At 41.0% G+C, this 24,609-nt stretch overlaps 1 protein-coding gene across 1 annotated transcript in view; it reads right to left on the bottom strand.

The window, feature by feature from the left end:
* Window positions 1-890: 890 nt before the first annotated feature.
* The window catches only part of ATP12A (ATPase H+/K+ transporting non-gastric alpha2 subunit), a gene marked incomplete at both ends in the record, with an annotated part of 29,145 nt that continues 5,426 nt past the window's right edge, over window positions 891-24,609 (bottom strand). Inside the window, 20 exons of the mRNA XM_081279566.1 lie at window positions 891-919; window positions 1,137-1,228; window positions 1,655-1,756; window positions 1,905-2,038; window positions 2,491-2,636; window positions 2,831-2,954; window positions 4,433-4,587; window positions 4,676-4,844; window positions 5,582-5,732; window positions 7,605-7,741; window positions 8,447-8,622; window positions 10,786-10,978; window positions 15,187-15,321; window positions 16,905-17,014; window positions 17,170-17,368; window positions 18,651-18,919; window positions 19,152-19,269; window positions 19,401-19,535; window positions 20,356-20,469; window positions 21,424-21,627. Of these exons, the coding sequence (XP_081135692.1) occupies window positions 891-919; window positions 1,137-1,228; window positions 1,655-1,756; window positions 1,905-2,038; window positions 2,491-2,636; window positions 2,831-2,954; window positions 4,433-4,587; window positions 4,676-4,844; window positions 5,582-5,732; window positions 7,605-7,741; window positions 8,447-8,622; window positions 10,786-10,978; window positions 15,187-15,321; window positions 16,905-17,014; window positions 17,170-17,368; window positions 18,651-18,919; window positions 19,152-19,269; window positions 19,401-19,535; window positions 20,356-20,469; window positions 21,424-21,627 (2,892 nt within the window). The remainder of the gene's footprint in view (window positions 920-1,136; window positions 1,229-1,654; window positions 1,757-1,904; window positions 2,039-2,490; window positions 2,637-2,830; window positions 2,955-4,432; window positions 4,588-4,675; window positions 4,845-5,581; window positions 5,733-7,604; window positions 7,742-8,446; window positions 8,623-10,785; window positions 10,979-15,186; window positions 15,322-16,904; window positions 17,015-17,169; window positions 17,369-18,650; window positions 18,920-19,151; window positions 19,270-19,400; window positions 19,536-20,355; window positions 20,470-21,423; window positions 21,628-24,609) is intronic.

Genomic DNA, 24,609 nt, shown 5'->3' on the forward strand with positions numbered 1-24,609 from the left:
CTAAAAAATCAGGCCTCTTCAGACCTGTTAACATGATGCGAGTCACACATGAATATATCTAAATTACAACCAAAACATGACTGACATAAAATCATTGCTAGAGAATCTGGAGGCTGTTTTTTAAGAAATAAATATTACTATTTAATCCACAGTGGTCTCTGCTGAGGTTTAATCCTGGTAAATAAAGTTCCCTTTGATGAGTTGAGAATTCTGAGTTAGGATATACAAAATGGACTTGGAGCTTTGGTTTGGAGGAGATGATAGAAAGGGTTCTGGGTGGGACATGAAAGGGCTGAGAAGATGACAGGAGGCAGGATAGGGTGACAAGGCCAGGGAAACTGTCACAAACTGAAGGAGATCTCAGAGTCAAAACTGAGGTCATCTGTGCTGCTGTGATGTATGCCTGCTACCACTTTGACCTTCCACAAACATTCAGCTAAGTTAGCCTTTTGCGAGCATGGTGACCATGAGCACATGTTCTTGGTAGGATTCACAGAAATCTCGGAAGGGGGGTGTCATTGTGCCTTTATAGGGTGAGTGAGTGAGGTTTGAATAATCCTATCCTGGTTTAAGGCAGACCCCAGCAGATACCGGGTTACACTAGACTATTTAACAGTGAACTTTATATACATATAAACATGTTTTTCCTTATACCACTTAAAAGTTCACATATTTTAAATTAAGGAGATTGAGATAGAGATGAAAATTCTATATAAACAGTTGAATCAGATTTAAAGTACAAAACATGAGTATGTTTCACATAGTTTTCTATATGAAAGTCTCTCTTGAGATTTGATGATGTCTGTACTGCAAGAGATCTCCCAGTGAGTAGCCAGAAGATGAAGAATATTCCCAATATGCTACTGGGAGACTTGGAGAGTGATGTGGTCTTAATAGTACATGTTCTTATCCCACCAGCCTGTAGAGGTAGAAAAAAAAAATAAATGGAAAGCCTGTGGAAAGAGGTACAGAGGTTAAAAAATCATATTGCTGGGCCAGAGGTATAGCTTAATGGTAGGGAGCTTGCTAGCATGCATGAGGCCCTGGATTCAATCCCCAGCATGAGAGAGAGAGAGAGAGAGAGAGAGAGAGAGAGAGAGAGAGAGAGAGAGAGAGAAAACCACATCATTACTCACTTCCAGGGTAGAGCCTGATGAAGAGTTTTCGCACTTCATCATACACCCAGATCAAGATGGCATGTGGTATAGCCACGAACCAATACTGAGGCCTGAAAACAGAGAGGAGGAAGATGAGCCCTAGTTTATTCAAAGGGATAGTCCAGTCCCTGGCCAAGGAGTAGGGCAGCTTCATCTTCATTTTCCTTACCTTACTAAAAAGAATTACAAATCCACTGAATCACACAACATAGACCTGGAAAACTCCTTATTTAACCTTTACTATGACTGCTAAAAGCAACATCTGCCTTTGACACAACCTGTTGGATGAGGGTGGAGATGACTTAGTGAGGCCTGAAAAACCCATTTCTTCTTTTGGAAAATAGGTAGGTCAAGGGCTGGGCTCTTAGAGCATGGAATCAGTTTGACTTCTTTGGAAAGACTTTGTTGGGAAGAGCTGGTGAGAATCCTAGTGTTTGTTTAGAACAACTTAGAACAGGGGCTGGCTCTTTGCTCTATGCTGTTAAAGCCAAACTCACCTAAGCATAGTAAAACTCAGGGCTGTGACGCTCCCAAGGCCATAGGATAGGATCAGTGCGATGATTATCTGTGAGGCGATTCCCACCCAGATGACTTTATTTCTGCAACACACACAAAAGCAAATGGATTCTGAATTCCAGTGGCTCCATGATCATGTACCCAGCAGACCATGCCACTGGAGTCAGCACCTTGTGCATTACAGTATGGCCATAGGTGGGTTATATATATGAGGTCAGGGATAGGAAGTACCTGAAGAGCCCCTGTTGGAAGATAGAATTTCTCCGAGTTTTCCTGATGATCAGATCTGCTATTTGCTGGATCATGATGCCAACAAAGAAGGCTGTGTATCCTGTCCACTCTAAGTATTTCCTCTGGTACCTTGTCTGTCAATGGGCAGAGAAAGATGAGATGTGAGACCTTGAGGGGGAATTTCAGGGGGATTCCACTGCCCTTCTATAAAGCTTGACTCCTTCCCCCAACTCAGCCAGATTGAGGGTGGACTACCTCCTTGTGTTTGGAAAGAAATATCTTTTTCCTTGAATCAGGTAAATAGAAAAAGATAGAAACTTACTTGGCCCAACTGTTGGACTAGTTGTACTTGTGCACCATTGACAAAGCTAACTAAAAAAGTGAACTTTTGGTTTAGTTTGAGAAATGTGGCTAAGGCTCAGCAATGGCTAAACCAATGTCAGTGAGGAACCACCAACATTATTAACTAAGCAGCTTCTAGAATTTGTTTCAAGGCTGTTTGGGAAAATAGAGGTTCTATCTTGGTTCAGGAAGGGCTTTGGAAGGAGGTAATAACTAAGTGATGATGGCAGAGCTCTCAACTTACCCATTCCTGTCCATAGCTGTCTTCTAAGTCATTCATATCATCTTTTTCCCATTGTACCCGTAGGTTAATGAGAGAGGTGGGCCAAAAGCCTTCTTGTGCATAGACAGTGAAATATACAAGGAAAGCTCCCAGGGCTTGCATGAGACCTGAAGGAGTAAGAGATACAGACATATGATGACCTCAGAGAATTACCTTGCTTTCCTGGGACTCCTCTCAGCCTCTCTTGCCATCCAACCCCAATCCAAAGGAAAAAAAAAAACACATTCTACCTGTGCCTAGGACTCAAATGAATTCACTAGGGAGGGCCCTGTGTGACAAGGAGGAAATTCCCTCATCATACCAATGTGCAGGTAAGAGTAGACGGCAAGTTGCTCGTTTACCAATCTTTCTTTCTTCTTGTGGCGAGGCTTCCTGTTCATAATGTCACTTTCAGCTTTCTCGTATGCCAAAGCAATGGAGGGGATCTAAAGGGGGAGAGGGCCCAGGAAGCTTAATACTGGAATGAATGCTCTGTCTACCCATAAAGTGATGGTAATAGCTATGGCCTAGCAAATGTAGGGGTCTGCTAGATGATGGTGGTGGGGATGTGGAACTAGTCCATTCAGGGTGCAGGCAATAGAAGCAACAGTTGGAATTCAGACTGTATGGTTTTAAGAAGAGCTGGCTTTAAAAAATCATTCTATTTTTCATCATTACATAATGTGTTCATAATATTATAATTAGTTCTAAATAATAATCATGGTTAAATATTATAATTAGTTCTAAACAATTATTATTATAAATCATAAACTACTTTTCCTCTCCAGGGACAATTTCCTGTACCACCTTTCCCCCTTTGGTGTGCAGCTAGATCCCAAAGCAATATGCTAGAATATTGGTCCTCTCACAGGTCCCACCACAGTGGACCAGTTAAAAGACAGATTCTTGGACACCATCTCCAGACTTCTTGATTTAGGAAGTCAAGTTTTGGATCAGAGAATTTGCATTTCTAACAAGTATTACACTTGGAGAACCACTGCAGTAGAGAAAAATGAGCAAACTTAAAGGGCTTGGAAAATGATCCATCTACTGTGGGGACCTTGACTACCCCCAAAAATAAAGACATCTCTAGTTTCTCTGAGATGCAGGTATTATACTTGAGTACTATATAGAATGAGATGGGGAAGGAGGCAATTTACAGGCCTATTTTGTGTTGTGCATCTAGATTTTTCTCTGTTGCTGTTTCTTCTTGTCCTGAGTAAGTCAGACTCACATAGGGGACTTTCACAGAGCTTTGTTTAAATGGATACATACTGGAAGATGGGAAGTTTTAGGTGGCAGTATTGTTGGATAAAGCTTTATAAGTCTTAATAATTGTTCCTTTGTACTGTGTGTATAGATAAAGAATCTGATATGGAAGCCCCTTAACTAACAAAGACAGGAACTGTTTACTTGGGTGGTTATTTTACCTTGCCCAAATAGGGAGGGACATGGACTGGATCTGATCAATGGCATAATTTTTTGGAGGGTCAAGACTCATGTCTTTTTTGGTGAGAGGTGCTCTACCACTAAGCTACATCCCTAATTCCAAGACTCTTTTCTTGAAAAGTTCAACATGGAGTAAAGTGGTATTTATTTATTTATTTTGGCTGGGGTTGAATACAGAGCCTTGTGCATGCTAGGCAAGCACTCTACCACTAAATTACATCCCCAGAGTGAAGTGGTTTTAATTTCCAAACACTTGACAAATGTCCTAAGTCTCTTGCTTTGGAGTGTGGTCTGTGGACCAGCAGAACTGGTGTCACCTGAGAGCTTGTTAGCAATGCAGAACTTCAGAACCCATTGCAGGGAAGTTTAAGAGCACCGACTATTATTGTCTATCTCATGGCCTTGAAAGAAACAACCCTGAACTTTATATCCCCTTGGGCGGTTATCAGACTCTATTCCTTTTAGTGCCACTTACAATGTCTGTGCCCAGGTCAATGAACAGGATGGTGATGGTGCCAATGGGAAGAGGGAGCCCAACAATGATGTAGATCAAAAAGGGGCAAAGTTCAGCAATGTTCTTGGTCAGGGTATATGCAATAGTCTTCTTTAGGTTGTCAAAAATCAGGCGGCCTAGACAAAGATGTCTCATTATAGGACTTGCTTCTAGTCCCCCAGGCAACTCCAGTCCTTGGGAAGACACCCCGAGACTCTCACTCACCTTCCTCCACTCCTGTGACTATAGATGCAAAGTTGTCATCCAGCAAGACCATGTCGGCTGCATTTTTGGCAGCATCAGAACCTGCTATCCCCATGGCAATCCCAATGTCTGCTTTCTTTAGAGCTGGAGAATCATTTACTCCATCTCCTGTCACAGCAACAACTGCATCCTATGGGTACCCAGTGAAAAAACGAGACAGAGTAGGTCTAAGGGGCCATAGGATGAAAAGAAAAACATGGCCTGCCTTTCAATTTGAGCTGTAGGACTACTAGAGCTCAAATGAAGGGCCCATTGGGAAGAAAAATAAAGATGGGAAATCTCAGAAACAAGATCAAGGAGCTCCAAACAAGGTGTGTTTACATGAAAAAACAAAACCAAACAAAAACCAATATGTGTGACAAGTAAACAGAGGTGTCTTGCATAGTTGGCCCACCATACTGGTGGGTTCCATATCTGCAGATTCAACCAACTGAGAATAGAAAATATTGGAAACAGAACATGCATGGAATCTTTTCTTGTCATGGTTCCCTAAACAATATGGTATAAAACTATTTTCATAGCACTTACATTGTATTTAGGTATTTGAAGAAATCTAAAGATTTAAAGTATATGGGAAGTATGTAGGTGCAAATGAAAAAAAGTCCTCAAGAATCCCCAGGGATATTAAGGCATGACTGTATCACATATTTTGTGATATATTTTTACACTTCTAAATTTTCTACATCCCTACCTACCACAGTACAAATGCCTGGCTGTCAGAAACCCCAGGTACTCATGATAAAATGCAGAGAGACGGAGAATATGTGGCCATGAGAGGGTTTCCAAAGAGGACAGGGTGTCAGCCCACCTGATCTCTGCTCTGCATTTGCCCATGGACAGGATGGGTTTGATCAGTCATCCACCCACCTGCCTCTGACAACCCTCCACAATGATCAGCTTCTGTTGAGGGGATGTTCGGGCAAAGACAATTTCTGGGTAGTTGGCTAAGAGCTCATCCAGCTGTTCTGGGCTCATATCCTTCAGCTCCATGCCAGTCACCACAGCAGCTTTAGCATCACTACAAGGGCCAGAAGAAAGTAAGTGAGGCACAAAGCCAGATCTTAGGTTGAAACACTGTTATGGGTAACAGTAAGCTTCTTTAATGTCATCACATAGAATATAACATATTTGACAATTGATGTCTAGTGAGGTCTTACTGATGATAGGTACTAGGGACACTTTGGTCTCCATTTCAAAATAGTAAACTGAGGCTAAAAAATAAGGCCATTTCCTGGCATCCTAGGAATCAAATGCCAAGTAGCCTTTTCTTTGCAGGAATGGATAGGAAGTGGTGCTTCATGGGGTTGTGGGCAAGGAAAAGGAAAGTCAAAAATCTGCCTGTTCAGGGTGGTGGAGTTCTTCCTTATAATGAATGAGGCCCTGGGTTTAGTTCCTAACTCCACAATAAATAAATAAATTAATAAAATAAAAATTTAAAAAATGGGTCCTGAAATTCTCTTGTATCAATACACATAGGTAATAATTCTTTGTTGTTATTTCAGGTTTATAGAAGGCTACTGTGTGCAATGTGCTCTGTAGGAGGAAGTCTTTTTTATTTTTTGTTTTTAGGTGGACACAATATCTTTATTTTTATTTTTATGTGGTGTTGAGGATCGAACCCAGTGCCTCGCGCATGCCAGGCGGGCGCCCTACCACTGAGCCACATCCCTAGCCCCAGGAAGTCTTCTTTGAGCAAAATTATTGTCTTCTGACTATACAAATAAGGTTCTGCAGGGCATGGTGACATAAGCCTGTAACCCCAGCTAGATATTATAACAGGGATTTAAAATTTTTTTATTTTGAAACTGAGTCTTACTAAGTTGCTGAGGCTGGCCTCCAACTTGTGATTCTCCTGCCTCAGCCTCCTGAGTGTCTGGGGTTACAGGCCTGTGCCAATGAATCTGACTTTAGGGATTTTTGATTATAAATATTTGACTGTACCATTCCTTAGCTAAATTCTTCAGGAATTTTCTACCATGGTCCTGGCAGACTCCAGAATTCTTAACTTGGATTGTCAGGAAGGCCAGTGTGTGTGGCCTGAGCGGTTGAATTTTACCTCCTCTTGGCTCTCCTCCCCAGCCTACCAAATGGAGACCCTATACCTCCACTGCCCCAAGGACTGCACAGATCTTCCTTGTAGGAATAGGCATCTCTCACCTCAGTTTCTCTTGACTAAAACTCCACATTTTAGCCTTCAAATCTCAAATCTGCCTTTTTCTTTAAGTTTATGTAAATTTTTAGTTTTTCAAATTTTGTTTTTCCCCTCTTGGTGCTAAATACTGCAATTCTAGCACTTGACTCAAACCACAAGTCTACATAACTGCTTGTAAAAAACAACAAGGTAAGGTGGAAAGGAAAGAATGTTTTCTTGCCCTTTTACAGCTGCCAGACTATATTATTATATCTTCATAAAGTCAGAGGTAAAGAAGGGGATAAAATAAAACATTCACAAAAGTATTCACTTCATTCTGCTGTTCAGTGTGGCAATTTGTATGAAAATGTATAATCCTATAATTTTAATTTTTTGAGATGAGGTCTTGCTATGTTGCCCAGTCTAGTCTTGAACTCCTGGACTCAAGTATACTCTGAGGTTTATACAATGATAAAACTGCATTTCTTAGAACTTTTCCCTGTTGTTAAGCTACACATGCTATATTTCATTGAATTTTGAAATTTCAGACAAAGAATACATCAAGGTTCATTCTCATGGTATCAATAGAGTGCCTGGCACAGATACATAATAAAAATCGAAATGAATGTATGAATATGTGAATTATAGATCAAATCAGTCCAGCATTACCCTGAGATAGTGTTTGGCAAAAAGGTGATCTGCTCCAGAACCAAAAAAGACCCCATGGGTAAGAACTTGTGATATTGGTTCTGTGCTTACCGTTTGTCAACCTGCTCCACAGCAATGTTGAGGCGTTTTGCAATGTCTTCCACTGTTTCACTGTTGGCTGAAATAATCCCTACACTCTTGGCAATAGCTTTGGCTGTGATGGGATGATCACCTGTAACCATAATAACCTAGAACACAGATAACAATGACTTGTGGATAATGAGGAATTTGGCTGGCCAAAGTAGGGACAATGGTTCCATGTCACCTACTCTGCCAGGACTAGGTAGAATATTGTTAGCAATAGCTATTGTTTTCCCTATGGACAATTTTGATCTAAGATACAAGTACTATGAAGGACACACTGATCCCATTGAGTCTACCTTTGCTCCTGGGCTTCTTAGATTTCTTCCTCTGATATTGGAGGACACTCTTCTACTTCCATGTCACTGTATTTGTGAGGAGGCCTATAGATGTCTATTTGAGACAGCCCTGAGCAGCTTTAGCAGTCTTGATACTAATATGGTAGTATGGCAATAGAATTCATATTTTGGCTTAAATATCATGACAATAAATGGATTATGGAGGCTAAACCTCAAGACTAGTAAAATCTTTTATTATCTATCATGGTCTAGGGCAAGACATGGTTAATTCATGGCACTGGGAGATTCTTCTTGCCATAGTTTCTGTGGTGGTTCATTCCACGTAGATACAATAATTTTGCTTTTATGAGATAGTTACTGAAATCTGAACACAGTGAAGATAGGGACTCAAAAAGGGGGGATTATGACATTTACTTGAGTAGACCTAAATACTGACCATATCCTACAACAATATTCTGATAAAGTGTTGCAACATAAATGGAGGGCTTTTTGAATCAGGAAAATAACTCCCACCTTGATCCCTGCACTCCGGCATTTGGTAACTGCATCTGGCACAGTAGACCGAGGGGGATCTATCATCGACAAGAGCCCCACAAAACAGAGGTTGGAGGTAGGAAAGTTAATGGTGTCTATATCAAATGAGTAGGTCTCTGGAAATTTGTCTGCTGGCAGGTAGAGATGACAGAAACCTGGAATGGACATGAATTTGGAAGTCAATGAAACTAGATAAGGAATGACAAAAGGAAAGGGGGCCTGGGGGCATGTAGCTCAGTGGTAGAGTGTGTGGGTTAAATTCTCAGCACCGAAAAACAAACAAACAAAAACAATAAAAAGAAAGGGCAAACATGTCGATACATTCTCAATCTTTGACTACTTTACCAATAAAGTAGTCATATACCAGAATCATTTAAATCCTTCAATTCCATAATATATGTTTTCTTTAGGAAAGACACATTTCATTCAAAAATAATTTAGTGTGTGCTCAATTGGTTCTATGCTATGTTCTAGAGATATAAAGACCAAGACAAATAAAATGGATAGCATTTTATTCTGACGTCTCCATTTAGTGGGCCAACAGAGCACTAAAGAGACAAATCATCAAAAGACATGCTATGGATTGCAGAGTAGAGCAACACTTCAGATATCTAGAGAGTCAGGAGAGATTTCCCAGGGGTTGGAAGGCCATTTTCTATAGAGGAACCAATACATGCTACTGCACAAAATGAGGAAAGAACTCAGGGTGTCAGGGGAGTGTTAAGAAGTCTAGTCCTTCATTAAGATAAGTACAAGAGGGCTGAGGTACAGCTCAGTGGCAGAGTGCCTGCTTAGAATGTGTGAGGCCCCACATTCAATCTCAGCACTACCAGCATGCGCACACGTGCGCACACACATACACACAGTACAAGAGAAAAGCCATTAGAAATGGGGTGGACCCATCCTTGTCTCCTAGGCATTAGCCTGTCTCAGGTTGGGGTAGAAAGGCATTCCTGTATCTGGTGACCTATATTTGGGTGACCCTCTCCTTGGCTTTTACACCAAATTAGTTCTCAGCATGGCCCGCTGCTTTACACACTTCAGTAAACCAGACTTTGAGTGGTCAAACATGAGGATCTCGGAGTGACTCTATCAGATAGGGACTAACCCTGTGTTGAAAAGATTACTTGGTGCTGTGGGTTACTGAGGGCATACTTAAATCACTAACAGCTCATTTGTATATTTTATCTGCTTTACAAACTCATATACCTTTTAGAAACACATTCCATGGATTCCACATCTATTGGTAAGCATTTTCCTGTGATTAATGAACCTTATCCTTCAACTGTGAGCTTCTGTTTCCTTGAATTCATCATTATGTGGTTCTGAACAGGAGGTGCCATTTGGTCAATCCATGATTCTGACAATGAACCACATTGTCTCCCATGAGACCCCTTCATTTACCACAGTGGCTCTATTTTTAAAGTTCCTTCCACCACTAACATGTCCTATCTCAGTTACTGGCATTACTTTTAATCCTACTTGCGAAATGGAAGGCTAAATCATTTTTTGTCAGTATTCTTGTCTAATCTATTACTAAATCTTAACCACTCTGCCTCCACGAAGGCTCTGGCACCTGACCTCTCCTTTGCATTCCTGTAGCCTTGCATCAAATTCCCACCCCCTTTTACCTGAATGAGTACAGTCACCTCTTGTTGAGGTTTAGGTCTCCTTACTACCACCAAAGATTATCCTTAAGAAGTATTGTTAACTCTAACCAGCTCCCCCTTGCTTTAAGACTAGGGTGTTCTTTACTAACTGCAGGATGAAACCCCAATTCTTTGCAACATATTCAAGGGCTCCATATCATGATCTCCAATCTATTTTCCAGCCCTTCTTCACATACCTGCACCATCTCATTTACTCTGCAGGTCTGTAGGAATTGGGTAGCTTCATCCTGCATGCATAAATCCTATCTCTTTCTACCTCTGCTTGGCCTTTGTTGTTTCTTCTACATGGATATTCTCCCCCACCTCTCTGAATACCACCATTCAAGGTCCAGTTTTGAAATGTGACTCTTTCCATAAAGTCTTTGATTTTGCTTGTCTACAAGTGACTCCATTCTCCTTGGTGTCATCACATTTTTATATGTTACATCCTGTTTATCATATATGTGTATATTTTTTGCAGTGCTGGGGATCAAACATGAGAGGCAGTGTTTCACAAATGTGCTCTGCCACTGAGGTATAGCCCTAGCCTTTTGTGTCCTTCTTTATATGACTATATGACCCATGTGATACCACACTACTGTTAGCTCATGAGGCCGCCTATTCCACACCACCTGGGAGATGGACAGGGGTCCTATGGCCTGTACTCACCCAACACACGCTCGCCCAGCCCACCCAGCTCCATGTAGGCTGTATGGAATTCCGCAGCGGTGCTTTTGTCCAGTGGCTGCTCCTGACCATTGATCATTATAGTGCTGCACTTCTCCAAGATCCTCTCGGGAGCCCCTTTCATCACCATGAGGAAGCGCTTGTCGTTGGGGTCCTCTGTCTCATGTATGGAGAGCTGGGAGGTCATGAATTGTAAGATAAAGCATCTTTACCATGGCCCTTCTGATTTTTGATAGATAAAGCATCTTTGCCATGGCTCTTCCAACTAATAATAGGACAAGAAGGGGAAACACACTCCTTTCTTTCCATGTGTCTTTAAAGTATAAAGGAGGGAGAGGAATAATGACATCCCCAGGCATATCCTATCCTTTTTATTTTTGTGTTCAATTAATATGCAGAATCCTAGACTTGACCCTGGCTCAGAGGGGCACAGTGAGTTGGATTCCAAACTAAGTGAAGCTCGTCTTTCAGACAGACACTGACTGCATTAAGGAGGCCATATGTGGCTCTCCTTCTGGAACAAGCTCTCCCAGGGAGCTCTTGAGAGTCTGAAGTTCAGGGTCTCTGTGTCTTACCATCTTTCCCAGCCTCTGGTGAGCAGATAAGTATCTTTCAGACCTGAGCTCTGGGAGCAGCAGGAATTTTTTTTTAAAATTTATTTTTTTGGTACTGGGGATTGAACCCAGAGGTACTTTACCACTGAACTTCATCCCTAGCACCTCCACTTCTGGTACCAGGGATTGAACCCAGGGGTACTTTACCACTGAGCTATATATCCTCAGCCCCATTTTTATTTTTGGTACCAGGGATTGAGCCCAGGTGCACTTTACCACTGAGCTACAACCCCAACCCTTTTTATTTTGTATTTTGAGACAGGATTTCTCTTAAATTGCTTAGGACTTCTCTAAATTGCTGAAGCTGGCCTTGAACTTGTGATCCTCCTGCCTTAGCCTTCCAAGTTGCTGGGATTACAGGTGTGTGTCATTACCCCCAGGTTATCCCCATCTCTTTTTATGTTTTATATTAAGACAGGGTCTCACTAAGTTGCTTAAGGCCTTGCTAAATTGCTGAGGCTGGCCTGGAACTTGTGATCCTTCTGCCATATCCTCCCGAGTTGCTGGAAAATTATACATGTGTGCCACTGTAGTTGGCCTCAGGAAACTCTGCTCCCCAAGCCCCAGGTAGCTTTTGAAATTTGCAGTCTTTGGTAGAAAATACAAAGAAAAATGATACCATTTTGAGTTCAAGAATTGATTCCACATCAGTAGATCTTGGCCTCAGAGATATTAAAGATGAGTTCAATTGGAAAAAGAAATGATGGAATGCAAGTAGGTTGCCAGCTTTTAAAAATTATTATTTTTCCTTGTGGTCAAGTAAAGACATTAAAACAACAGCAACAGCAACCAACCAACTAAAACCCAACCCAACCCAACTCAAACCGAAAAATACTCCCAACTATTATCACTGTCATTTCCCAAAAGATGTGGCAGGGCGGGTGTTATAGTTTACTGGCAGAGCATCTGTTTAGCATGCACGAAGCCCCAGGTTCAAACCTTAACACTGCAAGCAAACTAACAAAAAACCCTAAGGCCCTGAGCACTATTTTTATCACCATGTGTGAAGGTGTAAACTGAGATTCAGAGAAGGTTCAATGATATGCTCAAGTTCACATATGAGTAGGTACTGGGCTGGCATTTAAATCCAAGCTAGCAGGTTCTAGAGTACCTGTCCTGAATCATGGAGGATGTAAATAATAATCTTTTCAATTACATGCATTCATCTTTATAGAAAACTATGAAGCATTTTCTTAATTTTCCAATGTGCCCTAAACAATATTCTCATGGAGTAGGGTGTGGTGTAATCCCAGCAACCTAGGAGGCTGAGGCAGGAGAGTCACAGGATCATGGCCAGCTTCAGCAAAGAAACTTAGTAAGGCCCTAAGCAACTTAGAAAGAGATGATGACTTAAAAAAAATTCTCATGGACAGTCTGTTTGGAGTATGGCTATTCCAAGATCAATAAGATACAGATTTTCCACTTTCTTTGCTTCCATTGAATGATACATATTGAACTCCAATGCCACAATGTCTAAAGCTCTGTATACAGTGTTGTACTAATGGCCCCCAATATTGACCTGGGCCGACCTTTACAGTGGAAGCTCACATAGGCCCTCTTCCCCCTTTCTGATCCCAGCTTCACTTTCTACTCCAATGTGTTATACATGAGGCCTCATGGAACCTGCTCTCATTTCTCATGACAGAAAATGCCTTTGCCATGGTAGATGGCACCTCAGGAACATTCTGAGTCTTATTTCTGCTTAAAAGATCACCTAGCCTTGACTTTTCCAGGTTGGACTACCTAGCCCCGCTTGAAATCTTGACTCTGGCCCTCTCTAGCTGTGTTCCAATCCTTTATACCTTAATTTCCTCATCCTCTACTTACCTTGTAAAGTCATTATGAAAATGAATGATTGAATACATGTAGAAATTAGCACAAACTAGCTACCAGTACTGCTGTTATCTTATGATCATTACTCCTTCTATTTTCACTTAAGTTTCAAATAAGAGATAATTTCCTGCTTTAATATCATATACATTTTTGTTAGTTGTCTAGTTAGCTAACCATGACTAGCTACTATTCACAAAGAAGATGTTTGTGACACAAATAGTTCTTCATCAAGCCTAAATTTCATCCAAACAAAGATGGATAGATAATCATCAGAAATTTCTATAAACATATGGTTATCCTATTTATACATAGTATGCTACACAATGTGCCACACAATGATGTTTCAGTCAGGGAGAGACTACATATATCATAATGGTCCCTTAGATAATAATGGAGCTAAAATTTTTCAGTCAGGGTCCCTTAGATTATAAGGGAGCTAAAATTTCTTACTGCCTAATATTTTTACCATTCAGATATGTTTAAATACACAAGTACTTACATGTGTTGGGGTTGCCTACAGTATTCAGCATGGTAACATGCTTTACAGGTTTGTAGCCTAGGAGCAACAGGCTCTACCATATAACTTAGGCGTGTAGTAGGTTTGTGTAGGTATACTCTGTGATGATTGCACAATGATGAAATCATCTAACAACACATTTCTTAGAAGATTGTATCCCCATCATTAAGCAACATATGACTACTTCACTGTACACATAAAGCCCAAGTATTGATCCCTTCATCTTAGGTTGGGATTCTCTCATGTGTAACAGGACCTTGGGCTACAAAGAGTCATTTGTCTGAACAGGAAGATGAAGATGGCTGATTGTTGGCCATCCCTGGAGTAATGTAGAACAATTAAACAAGGATGGCCAAGTTTTTCCTGAGCAGTGGTTAGAAAGAAAATACCTACCAATGGCCTATGGGCTAGAACCAGAAAACAATGTGACTAGTCATCTGAGGAGTCTTATTTTCCTTAGGGCAAAGCCTATGTGTAGTAGAAAATGCATGGACTTTGGAGTCAGACTTATCTTTAAGGGATTAATTTCAGTACTCCCTGGGATACCAAAATCCACAAATGCTCAAGTCTTTCATATAAAATGATCTTGCCAGGCATGGTGGCACACAACCGTAATCCCAGCAGCTTGGGAGGCTGAGACAGGAGGATCGTCCAGCCTCAGCAAAAAGCAAGGTGTTAAGTAACTCAGTGAGACCTTGTCTCTAAATTAGAAAATACAAAATAGGGCTGGGTATGTGATTCATTGTTTGAGTGCTACTGAGTTCAATTCCTGGTACCCTCCAAAAAAGAAGATCTAGTATTTGCATAAAACCTATGCACATCTGCCCGTTCTCTGCACTCTAGGTGACTTATACTACCTAACCTAATATACATGTTAAGTAAACAGCTGCTACATGCTATTGTTTTGGGAATAATGACAAGACATAGTCTGTGTAATTTTTTTGTTCCCAATTGTTTTTGATCCATGGTTCATTGAATCCTTGGTTGTAAAACTTGAGGGTACATAGGATCTAGTAAGGGTACTAGTTAAGCAATAAATGTTAGTTTTACCCACTTTTCCCATCTCTCATTGATCCTGTGTGTGTATCCTTTGTGCAAAAGGTGGAAATGGTGTGTGTTTGAAACACACACACACACACACACACACACACTCACACAATTTGTAATATAGATGGATCATATACAGAAGCAGCAGACCCTGATCATGTGTTTGCCTTTCTGTTTTTCTCTATTTCAGGGAAAGTAAGGAGGCTAACAAAGGAACATTGACTTGGGCTTACCAGATGCTCTGACCCTGAATCCCAAAGACTATTTTTAAAAGCAGGTATCATTCAAATTGTGGGTTAACCAATGAATACATGCAAGTAGAAGTGTTGTTGCAGTGATAACAAATATTGCCAGTTGTGAGGAAAAACTCACCTGAAATTTGTTCGTAGAGTTAAAAGGGATTTCAGCTACTTTGCGGTTTCTTTTTCTAATTTCCATCACATCACCCAAAATGACCTCTGAGAATTTCAAAAGAGCAGTTTCCGAGGCATCTCCAACCACGACTTTCTGGGAACCAAAAGAAATATTTACAGCAAATTCTCTGGTTCTTGTGTGACTGTGTTTAATGAACCTACATGCCTTTAGCACATGAACTAACATGTCTCCTGACTTAGCTTACCATCTAGCTGAAGAGACAAGGCTATCATGTGACCATCAATAACTGAATCAAGACCATTGTAAGAGTGTAAAACAGTGCTGTCACCTACCAGTACTAGAAAATTTCAAATAAGTGGGAGCTTTATGAGGACTGGAGGATTTGAGCTATACCACAGTGGACGGTGAAGGTTGCATTGTGAGTGTTGGAGGTACAGTTGGACATAGAAGGTGTGGCAAGATTTGGAGGTCCATGAAAGGCAAGCTGAAATCTAGACTCAAGAAGTAGAAAATAGGGAATCACAGGAAGATTTTTAGCAAAGTTAGGTGATGATACATTCAATACTTGAGGAAAATTAGAGGCATGTGAAAATGAACAGCATGGGAAGGAATTAATTAGAATCAGCAAAGCCCATGAAGAGGTTGGTCCAGCTATTTAGATGCAAGGTATTGTGATAAACACACCAAAAATACGAGACAGTGGAATAATCAGTGAAGAAAAGTTGGCAAATGGAAAAGCCAGGAAAACAGATTCAGTGGCTCACTGAGATGGAAAAGAGAAAAGAAAGAAGGGAAGAAGTAAGAAGGCAAGAGAGAGAAGGAAAAGGGGGAAGAGGGAGGAGGAGGAGAAGGAGAAGAGAATGAGGAAGGGGAGAAAGATGGGGAAAAGGGAAAAAGGAAAAAAGAGTTTTATTTTACTTTATTTTTTATTTATTTGCAGTATTGGGAATTGAACCTAGAGGCATTTTGTCACTGAGCTATATGCCTCTTTCATTTTTAATTTTGAGATAGGGTCTCACTAAGTTGTAAGGCTGGTCTCAAACTTGTGATCCTCCTGCTTTAGCCTCCTGAGTTGCTGGGATTACAGGCATGTGCCACGGTGCCCAGAGTTTATTTTATATTTCAATATTCCAATATTCTTTGCACTCCATTTGCCACCACATTCTAGTCAAGAGGACTATATATTAAGATCAGTCCCTTTATTTCCATTCAATTACACTTTAAACTTTAGTGAATGGCATTTATATAATAAAAACAAAACAAAACTTTGCTTATTTTCACTTAGCTTGTAAAAAAGTTAGGAAAGTTGGGCTGGGGATGTGGCTCAAGCGGTAGCGCGCTCGCCTGGCATGCGTGCGGCCCAGGTTCGATCCTCAGCACCACATACAAACAAAGATGTTGTGTCTGCCGAAAAAAAAAAACTAAAAAATAAATACTAAAAAATTCTAAAAAAATAAAAAGTTAGGAAAGCAACTTAAAGACACGTTCATTTTCTGGAATAAGAGAATTTTCAAAAGGTCCTAAACCAGTATCCTGAGATCATCTGTGATTTCTCATAACTAGATAGAGTGAAGAAAACTTTATGTCTGTCTATGAGTTGGGATCTGCTCTCACTAGTGAAAACTTCACACAGCTAGAGAAATTATATCAGGTGCCCAAGAGAACAGAAAAAGTGATCTTGCACTGGCTTAGACCAAGAGCTGTAGCAGCTTTACCTTCATGATGGGGACGCTTTCTTGTCCTGGTCTGAACTCAGCTCGATTACACAATGTTATTATTTTGGATAAGGAGGCCCATGTTCCAGAGCTTTGGTCAAAGGCTTGGTCTGGAACAGAGAAAGACCAATGGTCACTGTGAATGCTGGGCCTGTCATGCCCAAGTTACAGCCTTCACACCCTGTTTGAGACTGGCTGCTATACCCAGCCAGTCCCTCTGCCTGAGTATGGATTTGGGTCTGAATAAACCCTCTAGAAAACTCACTTGATTGGTTTTCACTTGTGTCAGCCACGAAGATCTGGTTGTCGAACCATAAATGGGCCACCGTCATCCTGTTCTGGGTCAGGGTTCCGGTCTTGTCTGAGCAGATGATGGAGGTAGAGCCGAGGGTCTCTACTGCCTCTAGGTTCTTCACCAGGCAGTTCTTCTTGGCCATCCGTTTTGCTGTTAGTGACAGGGTAACCTGAAAGGAAAGAGCAAAGGAGGCTTTGGGAATAATCATTTTGAATTCAGGTTCAATCACAGAAGTTAGGTGTCATTGGGATTTTAGGAGAGAGCTGGAAAATTTTTAGACCAAAGACATAGTTGGCAATGCAGCAAGGTTTGTCTAGTGACTTATAAGCTACCAAAAGCCTTATAAGCCACAATATTTTTTCTTAAATTAAATATGGGATAGTATTCTTGTCCCTTCATTCCTTGAAGAAAATGCTTCTAGGGGCCCACAGATAACAGACAGACTGCATGGCTGCAGTTTGGGAACATGTATAATTCCAAAGTGGAACGTGCAGGGCTGGGGTATAGCTCAGTGGTAAAGCACTTACCTAACAGGCAGAGGCCCTAGATTTGATCCCCAGCACTGGGGGATGGAGTGGGGGGGTGGGGAAACTTTAGCCACCTAGCCCCTGTCACTCATGAGCATGAATGGGTAAGAGAGACCTTGACTATTATAGGCCAAAGAGGTTGTCCTCAAGGACTTACATGTTACTTTGGGACCTTAAGAAACATTTGTGTTTTTTTTCTTTAAGGTAGTGGGGGATTGAACCCAGGGTTTCACACATACTAGGCAAGTATTCTACCACTGACTACAGTGCTAGCCCCAGTGTTACATTTTACAAGCTCCTTATTTTAAAGATCCTTTGAAACCTCCAGATCTCAAAGTTGTTTTTTTTTTTTTTTTAACTTTCTTCAAATTATTATCTCCCAGAGTCACAAGAGACTTGAAACATCCTCTCTGGTCTTTGGCCAGGGCAACATAGGCCATTGTAATTATACAATGGGAGCGTGAATTCCTCCTCCCAGACCCTGTGGGCCTCCAAGACACAGACTGGGAGGAGCCTTTTATCTGAGGACTGAATGAGACGTCCTTAACACAGGGAGAGATAAGAAGAACAGGGTTGAATTCTTCTACAGAAAAGAAATAGAGGATTTTTTTTTTTTTTTTTTTGGCCTGAGAGAAGGAAGAGAGAATATGTCCAATTCCTAGGCTGTGGAAACTACCAAGGAAGATTTTTGTTGTTGCTTTAAAGAAATGTGGGGAAAGCATTTAGGGGTCTAGAAAAACCTGTAAATGATAGTCTCAATCAGTTCCTGTAAGAAACAGTCTATTCAGAATGTTCCATGGTGGTCCCTGGTAGGGAGGATATGTTGTTGAAAGGGGGCTGTAGTTTGTGGGTAGGAGCCTCCCCAGCAGCAATGGTAGGTGCCAACAGTGTGGAAATGCAGGCTGCCTAACAGTGTGGACTCACAGTGACAGTGGCCAGGAGGCCCTCAGGAACATTGGCCACAATGATGCCAATGAGGAAGATGATGGAGTCCAGGACATGGTACTTCATGGACACTGCGATGATGAAGAAAAGGATGCCAATGGAGATGGCCACGCCTGCCACAATGTGAACAAAGTGCTCGATCTCAATGGCAATGGGCGTCTTCTCATTTCCAACACCTGAAGCCAAGGAGGCTATGCGACCAATGATGGTGCGGTCACCCGTGTTGATGACCATGCCGGTTGCTGTGCCTATAGGGGAAGTAGACATTTTACTCCAGGAGTCCTACCGACAGCCCTCTCTGGTGGCTTATGCAATCAGCACATGATATTATAAAGGCCAACATTGGTCCTCTGGAACCTTCAGTTCCATGTTTCCTCTGGGTAAATATTCATACCAAGGGACAGGAGAGACAAAAACATCAGGCCTGAGAAGGAGAAGTGGTACAGGTCAGACTTGTGGCTGGCAGACAACTGGTCTTACCTTCCAAACAGGTTGTAGAATAGAAGCCTATGTTCTTTGTTTCCAGGGGGTTTTCGTGGGTAAACTCAGTTGAACGAGACTGGGGCTCAGATTCCCCGGTGAGAGACGAATTATCTACCTAGAAGAAATTTTGGAAAGAACTCAAAATTAGGCACCTTGTTTCCTGCCTCTTCTACCAAGATTGGGAAAGAACAGAACACCTGTCAGCTCCGAGCAGGAGCTTCAAGGTGGGTGTTCCCTGATGCTCACCTTACACCCCTGAGAAGACAGCAGCCTGATGTCCGCAGGGATCTGGTCTCCTCCTTTAATCTCCACAATGTCCCCCACCACCAGCTGCTCTGCAGGAATTATCTTTTTTTCTGAATCACGGATAACAAGAGCTTGCTACAGAAGAAAACCACGACAGACATCTCAGACCCTGTGATGATGCTGGCCCTCCTCCTTTTTCTGTATTTCACTGAATCCCAGGAAAGGGGCATGGAATCCATTAACTGTCAGAATGCACAGATGAAACTGAAGACTATGTCACCTAGGGTCTGAAGATCCTAAGAACTATTTTTAAATTGAGCTCTGTTATTGAAAACAGGAAAAGCAGTTATTTGGCAGACATGGCAAAGTGGGAGCTGGGCCTCACAGAAAGAAAGTAGAACAAAGGTGAGCCACCTGGCAAGGCATCAAGGATGAATACTGAGTTGAAAGGTTTAATAGCCTTGTTGAAGTGGGGAGGACTTTAATGAGGTGGTATCCTGTTTTTTTAGCACAGCAGGAATATCTTTTTCTCCAGAATTTTTTCCTTCACTTGACAATTCTCTGGGCCTAGGCCAGGTTTCCCTGCTGTGGACACCTAACATAGGTTGCTGGAGGAATAAGAGCATTTTGGGGCAATATGCTTTGAAAGTGAAAGCAGTCACAAGAGATGCACAGGTGGATCTCCTTAGCTGCCAATGAAGGAAAATTCTGGAACCCCCTGAACGACGTTCTAAATGGTGTAGAGGATGTTGTGCAATGATTGTCCTGCTTTTCCCTTGACTAAACATTTCTTGGATCTCTCTTCACTTGACAGTGTCAAAACCCTGTGAGGAACTGGGGTTCAGAGAGAGAGGTAGCCCAACCAAGAAGACCCAGAAAACAGGATAGGACCAAGGCTGCCTACCTATTCACCTGGAAATCACAAGAGGACCAGAGGAGGGTAGTTGCTACTCACCTGGGGAATCATCTTACTGAAGCTGGCCATGATGTTGGTACTTCTGGCCTCTTGGTAATAAGCAAAAATCCCCGTTAAAATAACAACTAGCGCAAGTACCGAGCCCAAGTACACCTGCATGAGAAGAGGCAGCAGTCAAGAGAAACAGGTACCAGGTGAACATTCCTAATCTGAAAATCCAAAATCTGGAATGCTCCAAAATCTAAGTTTTGAGCACCAAAGTGATAAATTCCATACTCAACCTCATGGGATGGGTCATAGTCACAACACAGGCACACTAAAAACATTGCAAAAAATTACCTTCAGGCCAAGTAAATATATATAAATGAACACAAAACAAATTTTGTGTTTACACTTGGGCACTACCCCAAAGACATCTCATTATGTATATGCAGATATTCCAAAATCCCCTAAAATTTGAAATTGGAAACATTTGTAGTCCATCATACCCTTCAATAATCACACCTGGTTCCCATCACTAGTTCTGGCAACTGACGTGCCCCCGTCCCCAGGGACATGAATATCTGGACATTTCATATCAGTGGCCTCATACAACATTTGGCTTTCTTCTTTAGCATGGTATCAGAAGATTCAGTTTTGAGGGTATGGCATTCAGTTCTTAGTAGGCATAATTGTCCCAATGGTAAAGGGCAAAATTAGCTTTGAGGAAAGAGAGCTCCAAAATATTTCATGGGTATAAAGATATGTTTTTCCCTTAGAAACTCGGGTGTTTTGTCTCTTTTAAAACTCATGCTCATGCTGCCTCTGCGATATGAAAAATTCAGGTATCCAGGGATAGGTATAGCTTACATGGGTAGCTAATTGGTACAGCACTTGCCAAACATGGATGTAGCCTTGGGTTCAATCCCTAGCACCACATGCACACACACACACACAAAAAAAAAAAAAAAAAAAAGAAAGAAAGAAAGAAAGAAAAGAAGTAGTAGTAGTAGTTCAGATATCTATTGTTTTACAGCTGGGAGAATTCCTGCCTCTAGCCCCCTTTGTACCTAATGGGTCTGACTATGTTCCTCCCTGTTGCTAAGCAAAACCAGGAAGGTGGCTTACATTGTCTAGGGATCCAGAATTATCACTGGCATACTGAATTCCATATGCAATCCAGCACAGGATGGCTCCTATCCACAGCAGGATGGAGAAGCCCCCCACCATCTGCTTGAGAAACTTGATAATCTCTGGAGTCTGCTTGGGAGGGGTGAGGGCATTGGGTCCATCCCGAGCCAGAAGCTCAGCAGCTCTGATGCTGGAGAGACCCTAAAAAAGTCAAGAAAAACAGATTCAGAAACACAGAAATTAGACATTTCTCCTCCCTCAGAGGGTGGGCTTTCTATATCTGCAGGTTGTGTTTAGGTATCAACATGCCCAAGAAGGCCTTGAGAAAAGCAGATGAAGCTGATGCCTCATCTTTTCAACTCCCCACCTTGTCAAAAAAATTATTATTATTTTACTAATGGTGTGCCATGTGATATTTTGATACCTATATACATGATATAATGTTTAAGCATATATATCTCATTTATCATTTTCTTATGGTAAAAACTTCCAAAATCTTCTCTAATGGCTTTTTGAAATATATATTACATTACCATTATCTATAGTCACCCCACTGTACAATGGTACACCAGAACTCCTTACTCCTATCTAACTGTAACTTAGTTCCCTTTGGGTAACCTTTCCCTATTTCCTCCACCCGCCTTCTTTGAAAGTATATTTAATAATCATTCTCAGTCAAACAGTGCTCCCCATATATTTATTCTCTAGAATAACTCTCTGAGGAAGGTACTATCATTACCTTCATTCACAGATATGGAATTTGAGGCACAGAGAGTATATGTAACCTACCCAAGGTCACCTGACCGGTAAACAGTGACACCAGGATTCAGCTAGGTCACTGGCTCCAGAGCTGCTATATGAAGCTATGCTTAGGAATTTCATTTCTGAGAGATTTAGCCAGAGATGGGAGTAATTTGGTTGAGAAGAATTTGAAATAAAGAAGCTAGTCACTAGGACATGTTGGCACAAGCCTGTAATCCCAGCCACTTTGGGGCAGGAGGATCACAAATTTGAGGCCAGCTTTAGCAATTTAGTTAGGCCCTTAGCCACTTAGTGAGAACCTGTCTCAAAATAAAAATTAAAAAGAGCTGGAGATATGGTTCAGTGCCCCTGGGTCCAATTCCTGGTATCAAACAAAAACAAAAAACAGCCCCAAACAATATAACCATCCAGAAAATATCCATTCCATATATCACATAAGCTAGGTTTTTATCCTTAGACTGTTATTTTCCTACTTTTGTATATACTCACTCTTAAGTTCCAAGTTCTGGTTCATTATAATAGTTATAAATACTACCTGACCCTTAGGGCCACGTGAGCAATTCCTTCCCCGGTAAGTGTGACATCCAAGGGTGTGCAGAGGCATACCACCCTGAAATCCTACACTTTCATAGCCTTTCCCCCAAGAAGTATATATCTTTTCTCCACAGTTGTGTTGAGAACTAATTAAAGGCAAGGTCTTTAATCTTTTTTTTTTTTTTAGTGTGTTCTAGGGTCTAATGCTTTTTCAGTATTAGCAACTCAAATATTTTTTGAATAACTCAATTCCAAGTCACCAACTTGATACCATCACCCTCTGTTTGTAATTCCTTTTTCAGAATCTCAGAATCTTCATCATTCTCAATAATTGAACATTTCCACAGGGCTGTTTCAGAGACATTTCTGATAGTACAGTTTGCCTTTGCATCCATAAACTTCACCAACTGCATATCAAAAATGTAGTTAAGGCTAGGTGTGGTGATACATGTCTGTGATTATAATTTTAATAACTCAGGAGGTTGAGGCAGGAGGACCTCAAGTTTTGAGGTCAGCCTCAACAATTTAGTGAGAACCTGCCACAGAGTTAAAAATAAAAAAGAATTGGGAATATAGCTCACTGGTAAATCCCTTGGGTTCAATCCCTAGTACCAGAACAAACAAAAAGTGTAGTTAAGTCTATGATGGTTGCATTAAAACTGAATATGTACAGACTTTTTTCTTGTAATTATTCTCTAAACATTATAACACAACAACTATTTACCTAGCTTTTACAATGTATCTGATATTGTAGTCATCTAGAGATGATTTAAAGTATATGGGAGGGTGTGTGAAAGATATATGTAAATATTATATCATTTTATAGAAGAACTTCAGCACACACGGTTTCTGGAATCCTTGGGGAATCCTGGAACCATTCCTCTCTGGATAACAAGGGGCAATTGATTCAAAATAAAAATTCATCATTATCTCCTCTATATTACCTCTATATTTGCTTACCTTCATCTGCCTGCTACAGCATACCACCTGATCAAGTTCCCTTCTCCTTCTGCTTCTCTAACTTGGCTAATGGGATTAGGGATTCATTCAAACTTCCCTCCTACCAAATGCTGCTGGTAATTTCCTGGTCTCTTTCCTTCCCATCTTCCTGGGGCTTTCAGTTTTTAAATCCTTATTTCTTGATCCTGGCTTCTCATTCCTTTTTTTCTGGACCTTTCCATCTCTCACTTTAAAAAAAAAGTCTTCTACCAGAACTGCTTTTTGAAAACCAATCTTATCAAATTTCTTCTATTTAGAAATTGTGCCCACTTACTTATACAATATAGCTCCTGTTCCTCAGTTTGCCCCATTATGTCCCATTGTCCTATTTAAGGAACACCTAAAAAACTGAGCCACAAATATATTACTTATAGAAACTTTGAAGTAAATATTTATGAGTGATAGTTTGAGGAAAACAATAGGTGAAAGATTAGTGATAAACATTAATATTATTAGTGATTATCACTAATATTATTAATGATAATAAATTATATAATAAACTCTAGATTATGTTTTACAACCTATTTTAATACACCTGTATCAATTTCATTGAAATATTGCAGAATTGAACACTTGAGAATTAATGAGTTAATATGAAAGAGCTTGGCAGTTTCACCTAAATGACATTCCCCAGCCTCTTCTCTACCTCTCTTCCTGGCTTTCCACATATACTAGCTCACAGAAATCCCAGATTGTTCTCCAAACCCACAATGTCCTTTTTGGCTCCCGGGTACTCTGTATATCTAAATTGTCCTCTTTAGTCCAAATTCAAACACTACTCTGGTAACTCTGGCCAGCATCCTTTCTCTTAATGTATAGATTCAACCTCTCTTGTGACACCCAGGAGGCATAAAGTGGACATTACATATACCTATGCATCTGCCTCTT

Source organism: Spermophilus citellus, assembly GCF_964194105.1.
Source record: "Spermophilus citellus genome assembly, chromosome: 1".
Taxonomy (NCBI): Eukaryota; Metazoa; Chordata; class Mammalia; order Rodentia; family Sciuridae; genus Spermophilus; species Spermophilus citellus.